The 18,805-nt window shown below is 46.9% G+C and overlaps 1 protein-coding gene across 1 annotated transcript in view; it reads left to right on the forward strand.

The window, feature by feature from the left end:
- The window catches only part of LOC104984988 (leucine-rich repeat extensin-like protein 5), a 145,702-nt gene that overhangs the window by 88,100 nt on the left and 38,797 nt on the right, over window positions 1-18,805 (forward strand). Inside the window, 2 exon segments of the mRNA XM_010834977.1 lie at window positions 12,819-12,946; window positions 13,025-13,081. Of these exon segments, the coding sequence (XP_010833279.1) occupies window positions 12,819-12,946; window positions 13,025-13,081 (185 nt within the window).

The raw sequence follows: 18,805 nt of genomic DNA on the forward strand, positions 1-18,805 counted from the left end.
AGAGAAGGAATCTGAGGCTGTGGGAGGGGGAATTGGCCATGGTTTCCAACAGGGAGGAAGGAAATGGGCCTGGACTAGATGTTCTGACAGCCTACAAACGCTTAGAAAGGAAAGGATGGTAATTTCTGTGCTGTCGTCTCAGTGAATCAAAATGATAAATGAGGTGACTTCTTGAGTTCAGTGTCCTGGTCCCTAAATTTGAGATGTCGATTATATTGGAAAATGCCACTGAAATTCAAAGTTGTGCAGTCATGATTGAGCCTGCCCCTCTCACCATGGGCATCATTCTGTGGCCACTGTTCTATGAAGACCATTCCATGGGCTTTGTCATGCAGCCACTCCCTGGGCTGTTACTACTCCCTCCCTGCTCTACTGCTCTGCTAGGCACTAACCTTCTTGCAAACAAGAGCTAGATTTAGACATCACTGCACTCCCTCTGTGTTTCTCCCTAAGTGTATCTTGGAAGAGTTGTTCATTATGTGATATTTGAATAAGATTTCTATGATGCCTGAAGTTTTCCAATTCCAGTAGAAATATTCAGTGCATGCATGCTCAGTGGTGTCTAACTGTTTGCAACCCCATGGACGGTAGCCCACCAGACTCCTCTGTCCATGGGATTTTTCAGGCAAGAATTCCAGAGTCGGTTGCTGTTACCTACTCCAGGGGATCTCCCCGACTCAGGGATTGAACCTGCTTCTCCTGCAACTCCTGCATTGGCAGGCAGATTCTTTACCCCTGAGCCATCTGGGAAGTCCATAGAAATATTTGAAACTGTTGAAACTATTTAAAGAGCGCTCTCTTTGGAAGATGAATACAGAATGTATCATCCCAGCTAGTCAATTGTAGCCATCTCCAAAAGTTCAGTAAAGACCACCTGAACAAGAAATAAAACACTCAGATTTTGTAGATGGAGGCCAGAGGGGAGACATAAGAGAGAATGAGTGTCTTCTTCTCTTAGTATCTTGATCGAGTAAATACATCTATTTTGGTTGCCATTCAAACACAGTTGTGTGAATGGATGAGGAAAGGAATGAGTGTGGGTTTCAGATAGGACCAGGTGAGTCACATGCTCACTTTTCTGAGTCATATAAAAATTGAAACTCAGTCATTTCCAGGTCGTTGGTTGCTGACATGTCTATGCTGGTCTAAGCCCTCATACTATTAAGCATAACACGTTTCCTCTCAAGAAGCCTAAGAGATCGTTGTTAATGTTGAGTCTTGCATTTTGTAGACTGAGTTTTGACGGATACTGAGCCCTGTTAGATGAGTTATTGAACTTCTTTCTCTATCAGACTTCCCAGCTATAGAGTAGGAATAATTCAGGGAAATAAACTCAATAAATTAGTGAGCTATTTTTCCTATCCCCTGCTTCTAAAAGGATATCGAAAATTATAATGTGCAGTTTAATGATTTTACATTTTTTTTAAATGCCAAGGGAAGATGTTCAGGATGCAGACACTCCTTGGAGCCTCTAATGGTGAAATAAGTTTCACCTATTTACTCTTTGACATGGATAGAACAATGCCCCCAAATGCACTGTGGATACCCACAGCATCAAAGGCTGAGCTGTGCCCAGCCTATCATGCTCAAACACAGGGAAGTGAGCACATGGGTTAGAACAATGTCTAACAACTGAATTTGAAATCCTAGGACTCCTAGGCTTTAATTCTCTTTACTCCTGGGTGGAATAGATAATCCAAATAATTCACTTAAACAAGACCACCTCATTCTTCAAGCATTTTCAACCATCAAAACCTTACAGTGAATTTTATATTGAATCTCGTCGATACAGTTCAGTTCACTTCAGTTGCTCAGTCGTGTCTTACTCTTTGCAACCCCATAAACCGCAGCACACCAGGCCTCCCTGTCCATCACCAACTCTGGAGTTTACTCAAACTCATTCCATTGAGTCAATGATGCCATCCAACCATCTCATCCTCTGTCGTCCCCTTCTCCTCCTGCCCTCAATCTTTCCCAGCATCAGGGTCTTTTCAAATGAGTCAGCTCTTTGCATCAAGTGGCCTAAGTATTGGAGTTTCAACTTTAACATCAGTCCTTCCAATGAACACCCAGGGCTGATCTCCTTTAGGATGGACTGGGTGGATCTCCTTGCAGTCCAAGGGACTCTCAAGGGTCTCCTCCAACACCACAGTTCAAAAGCATCAATTCTTCTGTGCTCAGCTTTCTTTATAGTCCAACTCTCACATCCATACATGTGGGTACAACTGAGTATCAAAATGTACAGAAGCTTATGTATGAATCTGGAGAAAGTGAAAGTGTTAGTTACTCAGTCATGCCCAATTCTTTGCAACCTCATGAACTATAGCCCACCAGACTCCTTTGTCCATGGGATTCTCCAGGCAAGAATACTGGAGTGAGTTGCCATTCCCTTCTCCAAGGGATCTACCTAATCCAGGATCAAACCGGGTCTCCCGAATTGCAGGCAGATTCTTTACCACCCGAGCCACCAGAGAAGACAGTCTCCACATTTATACCTAAAAAACCTTGTAACTTATATAACAATTTTTTATGTATGGTTTCCATACAAGTGGCCCTGTTTGGATCCATCCTGGTGAAATTCCTACCAATAGAAATGTAGAGAAATTATATCTTGGGTGTGACTAGATTTCTGGAAATCAATCTTTTCTTGCTCTGAGTTAACACTTACCTTTGAAGTAACTGGCCAATTTTAATTCTCCAATTATTTTAAGATTTCTACAAAGCCAGGAATGTTTATAGCTAATTCAGAAAACTACATAAATTTTGAGATTAACAAAGCCTGTGCTCAGACAGCTTGACTAAAGACAATAAAAGACAGTCAATTTATTTTACCTGGGTGTTTCTCACTTATTCATTGTACCAGTGAACTACATTCAGTGGAGGAAAATGTAAAGATTCAAATAAACTTTTTGTATAAAGGAAATCAGAAGGGCAGAGTGCAGGAAGGAAGGAAGGAATGAGAGAGGAGAGAGAAGGAAATAGCACATACAGTAAATAGATGAGTTTATTTATGTCTGTAACTAAAACTGGATCACTGTTTTTAACACCATTCTCTTGCGTGCTTTTCTCTCCTGATAATATTGATACATCATCAGCTTCTTTCCGAGTCAGTACCTGGAGATGGGTTGTAGATGCCTTTGGCCTTACTCTCTTCTGTGGTGGGACCTTAACCCCCTTGCTAATAAACCACTCTCCCCGGCTACTTCTTGAACATGATCTGTACTTGCCTGAGAACGAAGGGAGCTCATAACTTGCATTTCATTCTGAAGACAGGATACGATGGGATGAGATGTTCCAATTCAAGCAGTGAGACAGGGAAACAGGGGTAAACCCTTCTTTCCCCACCTTTTGTTATATCCAGGCCTGCAGTGGGCTGGATGCTGTCTAACACAAGAGAAGGGGTGGAAAATCTACCTTACTGAGTCCACCGATTCAAACATTAATCTCATCCCAAAACAACGCCCCCCAGACACACCTGGAAATAACCTTTAATCTTGGCACCTCGTGGTGCAGTCAAGTGGACCCATAAAATTAACCATCTCATTGACCCATCCCTAGCATCACAAACATGGTCCACAATATGAGAGTGATAGGTACTCAGTATCATTGAATAAATGTGGAGAATCATTGTGAAGACTGCATTGTAAGTGACTCCAAAACGTATTTACTGTGTATCTATTTTGTCTTTATTTCGGACATTTGTTTCCCTTTCTTTGTCATCACCACCACTATTATAACCATCTTTGTACACATCAAATCAGAATGCATCATTGGCATAAAGTATTATATATGGAATTGCTGGGTAAAAGGGTCAGTGTTTTTTAAAGCTCTTAACAACATTTTGCCAAATGGCCCTCCAGAAAGGCTGTTTACAGGCTACAGAAAGGCTATCTACCAAGGCTCCAATCCCCTGGTCCACTGCTCACGTAAGCAACCTCACTGGATGTGAGAACATTGAAAGAGTTGGAGCAGGTTTTTCTCAGCTGCCAGAAACTGTGCCCACTTGAGCCACTCAACCGCAAGACCAGGCCGTTTATAAAGAAGGAACTAATATAGACATTGGGCAAAAACTTTCCCGGGGTGGAACTCAGATGACGGATACAAGTTTTCAGAGATCATAGCCTAATCGTTAAGCCAGTTGATCCTCATAAGAACCCAGTAAGGAATGGCACACCCTGTTGAACCCATTGGTAGATGGTGAACCAAACCCAAGTTCACGTGGGTGGCTGATCACCAGGATTTGTAATCAGAGTCAGGATTCCAGGCATCTGACCTCGAACTCTTCCCCTCATCTGCTGTTTCAACATCTGAGATCCACTCTTCAGTCCACATTCACACTGGCCAGGAATGTCCTAGACTAGTCCTTTAGAAGAGACTTTAAGAGATTCAGCAAAACTGTGGGAGTATATTAGCTTCTCAAAATTATTTTACAATTTTTAGACTTGAGGGATGTGGAGAGAAGGGGGTGACATAGAGAGAGGGAGAAAGAAGGGGAGAGAGAAAGCGAGAACTGTCTGGCCAAGGGCAGTTTTTTAATAGTAGCATTCATAGTCTACTTGGCCAGTGAAAGTGAAAGTTGCTCAGTCACTTCCAACTCTTTGCGGCCCCACAGACTATACATTCCACGGAATTCTCCAGGCAGAATACTGGAGTGGGTTGCCATTTCCTTCTCCAGAGGATCTTCTTGACCCCAGGGATTGAACCTGGGTCTCCTGCATTGAAGGTGGATTCTTTACCATCTGAGCCACCAGAGACTTATGGATAGTATATTATCAACATTTTCAAAATTTTAAAGGAAATTAAATCCACTGGGAACAATCCTCAAAAGGCACTTTGCAGTGGCCGATATAGAGTGGAATCTTCCACGACCAGTAAAGACTCTGGAGCCAGCATGATGACCATTCTAGGAAAAACAACAGAACCACAGATGCCAGGCTCAAATAAGCAGCCAGAGTTACTCAGACAAATGATGCTCTGGACCATCTTGGACACCCCAGCCATACAGATTTAACAGATTTGTGATGCCCCCTCCCTGACACACTGGTATCTCATCAGAGCTTCCCAAGGGATTTTTAAAGGGCAGCCAGGATGAAGAAGTCACAACAGCAAGTGTACACAGCCCAGCATTCAAGGTTCAGTTCAGTTCAGTTGCTCAGTCGTGTCCGACTCTTTGCGACCCCATGGACTGCAGCATGCCAGGCCTCCTTGTCAATCACCAACTCCCAGAGTTTACTCAGACTTACATCCTTTGAGTTGGTGATGCCATCCAACCATCCAACCATCTCATCCTCTGTTGTCCCTGTTGTCCCCCTCTCCTCCTGCGTTCAATCTTTCCCAGCATCAGGGTCTTTTCAAATGAGTCAACCCTTCGCATCAAGTGGCCAAAGTATTGGAGTTTCAGCTTCAGCATCAGTCCTTCCAAAGAACAGTCAGGACTGATCTCCTTTAGGATGGACTGGTTGGATCTCCTTGCAGTCTAAGGGACTCTCAAGCATCTTCTCCAACACCACAGTTCAAAAGCATCCTTTCTTGGTGTTCAGCTTTCCATGAATAGTATTCAAGTTTCACTACACGACAATAATAGGAATGCTCCCTTAAACCCTCTCATGAGCTCCAGCACAGGAAGTGGTTTTCCATCTACATTCTCATTTGATGGTGATTCTCTCAGCAAACAGGGAATGGGTCCCACCAGGCCCGAGGCACAGTGGTACTGCTCAAGGGGCTTTCCTACTGAGAGGGGAGCAGAATAGGACAGCTACAGCTGATGGGGGTGGGCTCACTGTCCTGGAGCAGGGTGAGGTGTGGTGATCCTAACTCTGGTGGAACCCAGCGAGAGGAGCCAGGCTATCCCCTCACCTGATGAACTCGGGCAATTAGAGGTGGCCGTGGGGAAGGATGGGCTTGGCACAATGAGGGGGCCATGGGGAGGAGATGCGAGGAGAGGGGGAAGGGCGAAACCACAGGGGAGCCAGTGCACCACCAGCAGGACCTTAGCTTTCATCCCAGACACAACTGTGAGCCAAAGCAAGAGGCTAGGCAAGACAGGGGAAGGGACAACTTTGCTTATAGAAAAACCATCTTGGTGTTTAGCTAAACAGCAGTATCAGTGCAGGTTGCGTGCTAAGCTGCTTCAGTCGTGTTCAACTCTTTGAAAGCCTATGGACTATAGCCTGCCAGGCTCCTCTGTCCATGGAATTCTCCAGGCGAGAGTACTGGAGTGGGTTGCCATGCCCTCCTCGAGGGGATCTTCCCAACCCAGGGATTGAACCTGTGTCTCTTTCGTCTCCTGCATGGTCAGGTGGGTTCTTTACCAATAGCTGCCACCTGGGCAGCAGTATCGGAAGCAATACTTTATTTGCTAGTAAGACCGGCAATTCAGAGGAATAATAGACCTTATTTGTAGATCCACTTTTTCCTGGCAACCCCCAGCCAGCCCCACTTCTGCCAAAACCACACCTGAAGGCCATGTCCATGTGATCTACACTGAAGGGCCTCTCTCTGAGTATGAGCGTGTGTATGAAACCCACCCAAGGGGGGGTTGAGGTGGGCAGCCCTGGGCTGGTGTATGAGGTGGGCAGTACTTGGCTGGTGCTCGAGGTAGGCAGTCCTGGGCTGGTATTTGAGGTGGGCAGCCCTGGGCTGGTGTGAGGTGTGCAGCCCTGGGCTGGTGTGTGCGGTGGGCAGCCCTGGGCTGGTGCTCCAGGTGGGCAGTCCTGGGCTGGTATTTGATGTGGGCAGCCCTGGGCTGGTGTTCGAGGTGGGCAGTCCTGGGCTGTTGTTCGAGGTGGGCAGTCCTGGGCTGGTGTTTGAGGTGGGCAGCCCCGGTCATCCCTGGTGCCACAGGCAGTGTGACTGGGCTTCTCCTCATCCCCATGGCTCCACCAGCGTGGGGTGGCTGTCTGGGAAGTCACTGTCCTCACCTGGTCCTGGGACTGACCGGTCCTGTCTCCTTGCTGAGCAGCACCTTGGGAGGGGTGCCCGGTGATGGGAGATGGGTCCTTGCCCCACTCAGCCATCCTCCAGGGAACAGCAAGCAGGCCTCCTTGCAGGGCTGCCTTCAAGAGGTATTTGAACCCAACGCAGCTTCCCAGAGTGCCGAGAACTGGGTTCCCCCCAGGACTGTCTTCCCAGCATGGAGAAACTGCTTACCTCCTTCAGGAAGATGCAGACTCCAGCCGGAGTTCCTGCACGTGGATCTCGGGCTTCCACCGGAACCAGCTTCCCGCCTTACCAGCTTTGTGATTCATCCCAGCCTGCTGGCCCTTCCTCCCAGAGTCTGGGCAGGAGATGAATCCCCTGCGGTCCTGGCTCTAGATGCTCCCCTCTTCTCTTCCTATTTGAAACACAAATCCCTGCTCCAGGCGCTGCCTTCGTGCGCCTCTGTTTTTGGCAGGGATGTGCTTGCCAGTGTAGTATCCCCACTGCCTCTAGAGCCCAGGTTGATTCTTCCCGAAGGCAGTCAGCTTATCTGTTGCCCTGTTAGACACCAGCTCTTGCCAGAGAGAAGCTCTGAATGTTCCCACAAGGCTTCAAGGAGTTTGTTTACCCCCTGCCCACACAATACTTTGGCCACCTGATACAAAGAGCCAACTCATTGGAAAAGACCCTGATGTTGGGAAAGATTGAGGGCAGGGGAAGAAGCAAACGACAGAGGATGAGATGGTTGGATGGCATCACTGACTCAATGGACATGAGTGTGGGTAAACTCCAGGAGTTGGTGATGGACAGGGAGGCCTGGCGTGCTGCAGTCCATGGGGTCACAAAGAGTCGGACAAGACTGAGCAACTGAACAACAATGCCCACAGACCACTTTCAACTCTCTTCCTGTCCTTTTTTTTTTTAACTTTTATTATTTTTATTTTTTTAATTTTTGTAGGAGTATAGTTGATTGACAATTTCTGTTAGTTTCTGCTGTAGAGCAAGGTGAATCAGTTATATATACATCCACTCTTTTTTTAGATTCTTTTCCCATATAGGTCATTACAGAGTATTGAGTAGGAGAGTTCCCTGTGCTAGACGGTAGATCCTTATTACTGGTGTGTGAGGTGGGCAGCCCCGGGCTGGTCCTTCTTAGTTATCTATTCTGTATGAGTAGTGTGTATATGTCAGTCCCAATCTCCCAGATTATCCCTCGGCACACCTTACCCTCCTCTACAAAGCAGAAACAGAGTTACAGACGTAGAGAACAAACTTATGGAAATGGTCCTGCTCTTGGGGGTCTGACTTTACCCTGAGAAACTACAAGATTCTACATGAAGACTTCACCCTGAGTTTCCATCATTCAAAACAGGGAACTGGAACAAGCAAAGTACCGCTGTCAGGCTTGGGGGTGGAATCCCTGACACCCCTAGGTCTCCACCTCACCTCCAACTCCCCCTGTGCTTAGAGAAGGCATCCATCAAACAAAGGACGATGTCCTGGAGAGGTGGGAGAGACAGAGGCAAGAGGGGTGGACATTGTTAACCACAGACTCTTCCAAAGGATGACCTTCGGAGGGTGGAAGTTCAGCCCTGGGGGAAGCTGGTAGGATAGGGAGTCGGGGGCAGAGATGTTGATGAGTCATGGGCAGAGCGTGTGGGGACAAAAGTCACCGTCTTCAAAGCAGGGATGCTGTCTTCAGGCAGAAACAAAACTAGCCCTATTCAAGAGAGTTATGCTCCTCCACTAGGGGCAGATGTCCCAGGGGAGCTAAGATATCCAGCTTCCCACTCTCTCCTGGTTAATTCTGGGCTCTTCCCATTTTCCAGCAGCCAAACTTGCAGTTCTTGATCTTGTAGATCTTTGAAGACAAAGCTGTGTTGCCTCATGAAGCTTTAAGAAAAGCCCTTCTTTTCCTCATCTCTAAACGCCGGGACTGTTAACTTGGGTTTCAGAAAGAAGCTGATTTGGCATGACTCAGAAGCTGTATGTGTTTCTCTTCCTTTTTAAACATATATAATTTTAGTTAAAAAGTAAATAGGACACAGTGAACACAGTTTTAAAATAAAGTGATATTCTCTGGGTTCTTTTGAAAAACATGCATTGGAAACATCGCCTCAGTGTTAACGAAAGAAAGTTGGAGATGTTGGTGTATTGCTGTTTAGGACTTCCCTGGTGGCTCAGATGATAAAGAATCCACCTGCATTGCGAGGACCCCAGTTTGATTCCTGGGTTGGGAAGATCCCCTGGAGAAGGAATAGGCTGCTCACTCCAGTATTCTTGGGATTCCCTGGTGGTGCAGATGGTAAAGAATCTGCCAGCAATGCGGGAGACATAGGTTCGATCCCTGGGTTGGGAAGATCCCCTGGAAAAGGGCATGGCAACCCACTTCAATATTCTTGCCTGGAGAATCCCCATGGACAGAGGAGCCTGGTAGCTACAGTCCATGGGGTTGCAAAGAGTTGGACATGACTAAGCACAGCACACTGCTGTTTTATTTTCCTTAAACTACTTAAGAATGGTCTCAAAAGTTGTAAGCCCAATTTTCTAGGCAGCTAAATTAACATTGCCTGTGGGAGTGCTGATCTTGTGAGACAAGTTCATGTTTCTCAAACTTCAGCGTGTTTGGGAAGCATCAGAGGCTCTTAATGAAAGGGCAGATTGTGATTCAAGCGGTCTGGGGTGCAGCCTGGGATTCTGCATTTCTGGCAAGCTCCCTGGTGACGCTAATGTTGCAAGGCTCTGAGTAACTTCCACTGTTTTGCCGAGTGCCTTGTTCGCTTTATGAGAAGACATCAAGGAAGGATGAATAATGAATACTCTTCTAGAACTGAGCTTCACAAATCATCTCCTTTATATCTCTGGTTTTTGTTTTGCTTTTGAATGGTTAAGCAAGAATTACAAGGCTTCCTGAAGTAAAAAAGTGATAGAGGCTGATAGGGTTTTGATTACACTATAGTTTAACAGATCACTTTAAGATTTCAGAGGGCATGATGCTGGAGAGGATCTGAGGGAAGAAGGAGAGAGAAGGAGGCCAGCCCAGCCTGTTTGTGTCTATTTTTGACGTGGCTCTGGTGTGTATCTAGTGTGTCTCTGCCAAAGGAAATTACAGGAACTTGGGAGAGGTTATTTATTGAAGTATTTTAAAATTAAAGTCTACCTTTTACACCCTTTTTAAAAATAGATGTTTTCAAATAGAAGGACAAAGGACATTTTGGTTGCTGTCCTAGGAATACAACCCAGAACCCAAAGTAATACTAATTGGAAAGAAATGTCCAAAGGCAGCCATTCTGAATAACGGAATAATCAGCAGAGCAAAGAAAGTCTTCCCTCAGCCATGGGGGATAGCCCACACAAATAACCACTTATAAAGTGGTGGAGGCAGGCAGTGTCCTGGAGGAGGTTCTGAACAAAAAAATCAACATGTTTCTGCAAAAAATGGGACAGGATCAAAAGGAATACCCAGGAACTTGGTTCAAAGCTATGGAAGGAACCAAATGGGTGACACAGAAAGAGAAAATTCTTGCAAGTGCTAACTTTCCTGAATTGCAATTTTTTCTTAAAAAAAAAAAAAAAAAAAAAAAAACTCCTTAATAAAAACACGATCAGCCACCGTTAGGGCCAGCAGTGGGCACTCTAGAGGGTGCCTTAGACATCCTCAGCCTCAGGCTCCCCCTTTGCCCCTTCTCCCATTCCATTGTCCCATCTTCGTCCACCCTGCAGGCTCTGCCCTTGCCTCTCCTCAGTTTCCTCACTTCCGTGCATGTGTGCCAAGTCACTACAGGTGTGTCCAACTCTGTGCAACCCCATGGACTGTAGCCTGCCAGGCTCCTCTGCCCATGGTGATTCTCCAGGCAAGAATACTGGAGTGGATTGCCATGCCCTCCTCCAGGGATCTTCCTGAAACAGAGATCGAACCCCCTCTCTTAAGTCCCCTGCCTCTAGTGCCACCTGGGAAGCCTTTCCTCACTTTTCAGTTCAGTTCAGTTCAGTCGCTCAGTCGTGTCCGACTCTTTGCGACTCCATGAATTGCAGCACACCAGGCCTCCCTGTCCATCACCAACTCCCGGAGTTCACCCAAACTCATGTCCATCGAGTCGGTGATGCCATCCAGCCATCTCATCCTCTGTCGTCCCCTTCTCCTCCTGCCCCCAATCCCTCCCAGCATCAGGGTCTTTTCCAAAGAGTCAACTCTTCACATGAGGTAGCCAAAGTATTGGAATTTCAGCCTCAGCATCAGTCCTTCAAATGAACACCCAGGACTGGTCTCCTTTAGGATGGACTGGTTGGATCTCCTTGCAGTCCAAGGGACTCTCAAGAGTCTTCTCCAACACCATAGTTCAAAAGCATCAGTTCTTCAGCGCTCAGCTTTCTTCACAGTCCAACTCGCACATCCATACATGACCACTGGAAAAACCATAGCTTTAACTAGACGAACCTTTGTTGGCAAAGTAATATTTCTGCTTTTTAATATTTTTACTAAAGAGAAAATTACATAGAAGAGCCCTCAATGAGCAACATACCTTCACAGTACATTTGCCCCAAAACACTCCAAATTTTTCAATCCATTCATGAGTAACAGATTTTTTTTTAATTTTTTAAAATAATGGTATTTCTTTATTTGGGGCTGTGCTGGGTCTTCACTGCTGTGCAGGCTTTTCTCTAGTTGCAGTAGGGGGGGGACCTACTCTTACTGTGAAGCATGGGCTCTCGGGCACATCAGCTCAGTGGCTGTGGCACACGGGCTTCATCCCTCTATGGCACATGGGATCTTTCCAGATCAGGGATTGAACCTGTGCCTCCTGCATTGGCAGGCAGATTCTTTACCACTGAGCCACTAGGGAAGCCCTTAACAGATATCTTTTAAGAGCCACTTTTTCAAAATGGATGCAGAAGATATATGGCAGAATACTAATACCCAATATTAAATCTGAAAGTGAGAGCATGGATATTTTGTGTCCATTCCTGAATTTTTAAAATATTTTATAATAAGAAATGGAGTTATGCTTCAATTAAAAAAAAAAGAAAGAAAGAAAGAAAGTGTGTGGCTCTACTATCAACCAGACTGATGACAAGGTTGTTCCTACAGGGGAGGTGGTACCATCTGACCTGGATCATCCCCCCGGTGTTCCTTGGTCCTCATTGGGATGCTCTGTTTGCCCGGCCATGGTTCCACACGCCCTCTGTCCCTTAGCATCTCCCAGAGAGAGATTTTAAAATACTTCCACGTCTGTTCTTCACCCCAAACTAATTAAGTCAGAATCTCAGCAGGGACCTACGGCACTGATATGTTTTCAAAGCTCCCCACATGCTTTTACTAGGCAGCCAGGGCTGAGAACCATTAGTTTACAGAAAATAACCATCAGAGTGCTTTAAAAATGTACCTGCAAACTGTTATCATTTAAACTCCCAACCTGAAAATCTTCTGTCTTTTCCTTATTGCCTAGAACCATTTGAAAGTCATGCGATGGATATTCCCACCCCCTCCATGCACTTGCAATCTCCATCCCACACACCACCACCCTCAACCCACACAGACCATCACCACTATCACCCCAGCCCTACCTGCACCACCACCACCATCTCCATCAACACCACCGCCATCTCCATCACCACAACCACACCCACCTCCCCCACCACCACCATCACCACAACCACACCACCACCATCTCCATCACCACCTTCATGATCACCACCACCATCATCTCCATCACCACCATCTCCATCATCACCACCACCCTCACCACCGCCATCACCACCCCTACCTCCACCAGCATCACTATCTCCATCAACACCACCATCTCCATCACCACCTTCATGATCACCACCACCATCATCTCCATCACCACCACCCCCATCACCACCATTGCCACCACCATCACCACCCCTACCTCCACCAGCATCACTATCTCCATCAACACCACCACCATCTCCATCACCACCTTCATGATCACCACCACCATCATCTCCATCACCACCACCCCCATCACCACCATTGCCACCACCATCACCACCCCTACCTCCACCAGCATCACTATCTCCATCAACACCACCACCATCTCCATCACCACCTTCATGATCACCACCACCATCATCTCCATCACCACCACCCCCATCACCACCATTGCCACCACCATCACCACCCCTACCTCCACCAGCATCACTATCTCCATCAACACCACCACCATCTCCATCACCACCTTCATGATCACCACCACCATCATCTCCATCACCACCACCCCCATCACCACCATTGCCACCACCATCACCACCCCTACCTCCACCAGCATCACTATCTCCATCAACACCACCACCATCTCCATCACCATTATCTCCATCAACACCACCATCACCACCATCACCACTATCGCCATCACCCCGACCTGCACCACCACCACCATCTCCATCACCACCACCACCCGCACCACCACCATCACATGACCCCTACCTCTACCACCACCACCATCTCCATCACCACCACCACTGACAACAATAAAAAGGGCAAAACACAGAGCTGAGGCACTTAAATCACCAGCTCTTGGATTTGGAAATTTAAAATGTGTAAAGAAGGGGCCAGAGAAGGACCTAAAACAGTGGCAACCTGGGCTCCCGATGGTATTTCAAGCATTAATTTGGTGTAAGAAACTGTAAAAACAGTCTCTTATCCAGATAGTATGCAAGTAATCAATCTATCCATCTCCCTTTTTACACAATTAAAATATCCATTAGCATTTTTATTTGGTAGCGTTTAGAGACGCATTTGTAAGCAGTGCTTAATAATCCCTGGTTTTCCAACTGGTGTGAACCTTTGATAGGTGAGAGGCCAAATGTTGATCAGTCTATAAAAGGTATTTTTGCTACAACTGAAATAACATACTGTGCAGGGTATGACCAAGAGGGAGACAGAGAGAGACTGTGTGTAGACGTAAGTTCCCCAGCCTACTAAACTGCTTTAGCAAAAGTGATGCTCATCTTTTAATCTCTACAGCATCCTGCTGAGAGGTCCAGCCCATGAAGCTATCCTATAAATACAAAAAGGAGGAAAACTCCATGCCATGTGCCTTCCGTTTCTCTCCTTCTGTCTACAACTTACCTTCCTGGGATAATTGAACATTATTCACTTTGAGTCACGAGATCAGGGTATACCTTCAGAATTCCTTGTGTTTTCCTTCAGGGAGAAATTTCTTGAATTTATCACCAGACTTTTAGCACATTATTTTACAGGAAACATTTTTATAAAGTTGCCCCCACACGTCATCTTGCTCTCTTCGATTCTGCAAAGCCCTGGGGAGGAGAAGGAAGTAGGTTCCAGCTTCACTGGGTTTGTTTTTGTTCACTGTCTCTCTTGCTGCTTGCTTGGGTGTGGGGGAGGTGGTAGAATTACAGTCGGCCTTCTCCTCTGTTAGACCCACGTGGTGTGCATCCATCTCTGTGGGGCATGAAGGGGAAGGCTTTTGATACACAGAGTTGCCACCTGTTATTTCTTTGTATGTGAATTACATGTGCCTGGTTCTTTCCAGCTCCCAGAAATCAGAGGTCTCAGGATGAGTTTCACCCATGGAAATAGTGAACCCCATCGTGGGTGGGTGTGCTGTGCAGACCTGCATGCCTCACCAGGTCAGGGTACCAGAGCTGCCCCAGAGCAGAAAAACCGGATGCTATCAGTTCCCAAGTCTCAGAAAGAAACAGGCCTTTGCTGAACAGTTTATGAACAGATTTGTAGGTTTTGATTCTTTGCCTTAGAAATGTGAATAGATTGTAAAATGCCTTTGAGAAAGAGGTAGGTTCTGCAATCTGACTTCTCTAAACCCAGCATCCAAGCAGGATACAAACAAAATAAATGAGTTTCTGCAACTTAGTTCTCTAATGTGACCTGAATCGTGTCCCTCCAAAAAGATATACCAAAGTCCTCACCCTGGTTGGTACCTGTGAATGTGGTATGTTTGGAAATAGCTTTTGCAGACATAGTCAAGCCTAAAAGAGGTCACGAGGATGGGCCCTAATCTGATACGACAGGTGTCGTTATGAGAAGAGGGAGGCTGGTGTGATGGCAGGGAGGAAAGAGTCCCCATGAAGATGGAGACTGAGCCTGAAGTGATGTGTCCACAACCCAAGAGATGTCCAGAATGGCTGGCAACACCAGGAGGCAAGAGAGAGAGAGGCCCAGAGCTTGAGCTTTCAGCTGGTTCTGCCGGGGCCTCAGTTTGGGGCGTCAGGCCTCTACAGCTGTTAGGGAATACATTTCCATGTTTTCAGCCATCCCAGTTTGTGTTACTTTGTTACAGCAGCTTCCTAGGAAGCTGATAGGTATCCAAGAACCTTCCTCCAAAGAGTCAGCCAGTCTGCTCTGGCCCGTCTTCTGCATTAGTCCGCCTTCTCCAGGGACCCCAAGGTATTCCAGCAAGCAGGTCACACATTGAGCATTGCAGATAGGAATCTCACAGTCACAAAGCTTAAAGTGTTCAGAGGAGAAACTTCCCTTCCCTGGACCTGAACCCCACATGAGCCCCCGTGAATGGGATGTAGCAGGAAAACTCTTGTCAAAGGACTTTAACTCAATCCCTTACGATTTTCATCCATGCCGGGGGCATCTGCCCACAAGGCTTCTCCCTACTCCCTTGCAGATCCGTGTGGGTTTGGGGGAAGGGTCTGACACAGTGATGCCTTTTCCTCACTGTGTCTGCTGCCTGGTCCCCATTAGGACCTGACTCCTCATCCTGACTTCACGGTCTCTGCTGCCCCTCTAGACCCTCCAGTTCTCAAAATGGGTCTAGTTCTGGGTACCGGGATCTCTAGAGGTTTGCAATTCCCTGGGCCACACATGAGCAAACTGGATGCAAATCTCCTCTGCACCACAATCCCAGACTCATCCTCCAGCTCCCCAGGTGTCCAGCTTCGAGGAGGTGGCTTGGGGCAGCCCGACTCTTTCCTCTTGCCTGGCCAAGTCCACCCCACCTTCTTCCTTCCCCCAGAGTAAAGGTTCTTTCCTCCTATTTACTAAGAGAATGGCTACCCTCTGATGGCATCTTCTTTCCACAGCAGGAGTGCTCCCTCAGTGCCCCAAGCTCTGTGTCTGGTACCTGAAGCAAAACTTGGGAGAACTTTAAAATAAAAAAAAAAGTTTGGCTCTTGAATTCCAAAGCACTGGCTCCCAACTCTTTTCTGGAGGTCAAAGCCAAGAATGCCACTGTGTGTCTTGCAGTGTGTGTGTGTGTGTGTGTGTGTGTGTGTGTGTGTGTGTGTGTGTGATCCTTCCCTGGGCCGAGGAGCCTCCTTTACCTGTGGGCTGAAGGGTGGGACAACTAAGGGCAAAAAGGAAAGATAAGGGTGCTGGAGGAGGTGAGCATCAGGACTGGAAGGGAATGTGGTGTTTGAAGGGGGATCACAAAAGTTTTTCAGCATCACCACAGTGCATCCTTAGAGAAGCTACCTGCCAACAACTCCACTGTCCCCTAAAAACCTCTCCACTGTCCCTTGCAAATAGTTCCACTGTCTGCTTCATCAGCCCAGCTGAGTCAGAAGAGCCAGGCCTGTCTTCATGGCCTAATTCAGTTTCTGTGGACCCCACCAGCCCTTCTCCAGACTTTCTGCTCAGTACATCCAGCCACGGCAGCAACATGACACTTGGTTGGCTGGCTCAGTCCCACACAGCTGAACACCAATTGCCCAGCTGGGGTCACCAATTGTGGCCAAACAGGTGGAAGATTCTATCTTTCCTCTGACCTGCCTCCATTTGCTTTATCCCAGTTCACCTGACTTTCCTTCCATATATCCAGGGGGAAAGAAATGAGAAGCTGTATCCAAATCATGAAGGCATTAAGGAGGTGAAGAGCTTGTTGTTCAGTCGCTCAGTCATGTCCGACTCTTTGCAACCCCATGGATTGCAGCATGCTAGGCTTCCCTGTCCATCACCAACCCCCAGAGCTTGCTCAAACTCATGTCCATTGAGTCAGTGATGCCATCCAACCATCTCATCCTCTGTCGTCCCCTTCTCATTCTGCCTTCAATCTTTCCCAACATGAGGGTCTCTTCAAATGAGTCAGCTCTTTGCGTCAAGTGGCCAAAGTATCGGAGCTTCAATTTCAGCATCAGTCCTTCCAATGAATATTCAGGGTTGATTTCCTTTAGGATGGACTGGTTGGATCTCCTTGCAGTCCAAGAGTCTTCTCCAATGCCACAGTTGAAAAGCATCAATTCTTCCACACTCAGGCTTCTATATGGTCTAACTGTCACATCCAGACATGACTACTGCAAAACCCACAGCTTTGACTAGATGGACCTTTGTCAGCAAATTGATGTCTCTGCTTTTTAATACGCTGTCTAGCTTGTCATAGCTTTTCCTCCAAGGAGCAAGCATGTTTTAATTTCATGGCTACAGTTACTAAAGAGCTTGAAGTGAAGCAACTGTTAAGCTCAAGACTTTGCACTTACTGTTACCTCTGTTGCCTCACCTTTCCCCCATGAAATGTGCGTCTTATTTCTTCTCAAGTGTCATCGCATCAGAGAGGCAATCCCACCCTAAAATAGCCATCACCCCGTTACTTAAATATTCTTACACCTTTTCATTTATATCACATAATACTTCCTGAAACTTATATTACATCACATCTATAATATGCAGCTATTATTTCCTGTTTTGATCTCCCACCAAAACATAAATTCCATGAGGACTTTGTCTTGTTCACTGCTATGTTCCAAGGACCTGGGACAGTAACTGGCATATAGCAGGCACCTAAGAAGGACTTGATGCATTAATGGTGATAGCAGCCACTGAAAATTATAACCAAGTTTGAGTGGGGCTTGATTTTGCAATAAGCCAACCATGCATGTGTGCATAGTCTGTCTGTGTCTGACTCTTTGCAACTCCATGGACTATAGCCTGCCAGGTTCCTCGGTCCATGGGATTTTCCAGGGACGAATCCTGAAGTGGGTTGCCGTTTCCTTCTCTAGGGGATCTTCCCAACCCAGGGATTGAACCTGCTTTTCCTGCAACTCCTGTATTGGCAAGTGGATTCTTTACCACTACACCACATGGGAAGCCGTAAGCCAGCCTATGATTATGGCTCAGAGAGAGGGTATCTTAGTAAAACACAGGATCTGTGCTGACCTGGGGCTAAGGCATGATTATAAGACAGGATAATCCTACCAAAGCCCTACAACCTTGTCCTAAGAATCTTTCACTTTGAAGATTCCCCAAGAGTCTTCAGACTGAACTTCCCCAAGGGTCCAGGCCATGGGGGACAGAAACTTCTGGGTCAAAAGGGGACCACTCTGAGCCCCCAAGGCAGCTCAGGAATGTGAGAGGAGTCATTCAGGAGGGTGGGGATGGAGGAGGACATTCTGTGGGTGAGAGGAGGATGGTCATGCAATTACCCATCCAGCTGGACAGAGGGAGAGTAGAATTTAAGAAAGAACAGAAACACAAGTTTGGATCAGGCAGAAGGGGAAATGAATGAAGTTTACCTGGTTAAATCAACATATCACGAAGCTTTCCGTGTGGCAGCACCGTGCTGGGATTGGAGATGTGCGTGCATGCTCAGTCGTGTCTGACTCTCTTGTGACCCCATGGACTGTAGCCTGCCAGGATCCTCTGTCTGTGGGATTTTCCAGACAAGAATACTGGAGTGGGCTGCCATTTCCTCCTCCAGGGCATCTTCCCCACCCAGGGATCAAACCCACATCTCCTGCACTGGCAGGTGGGTTCTTTACCACTTAAGCCACTGGGAAAGTCCCAGGAACTGGGGATAAGACCCCTAAAATTCACAATTCCAACCCTCAAGGAGCAGAAGCCAGAGTTCTATGCTCTCTCTCATAAGCCATGGTCTCTATGGCTGTGAGACCAGCGTGAAAGTTGACCTCTAAGCCAACTGAGCTGCAGCAACGTGGA

The sequence above is a fragment of the Bison bison genome, unplaced genomic scaffold (genome assembly GCF_000754665.1).
Source record: "Bison bison bison isolate TAMUID 2011002044 unplaced genomic scaffold, Bison_UMD1.0 scf7180017864037, whole genome shotgun sequence".
NCBI lineage: Eukaryota > Metazoa > Chordata > Mammalia > Artiodactyla > Bovidae > Bison > Bison bison.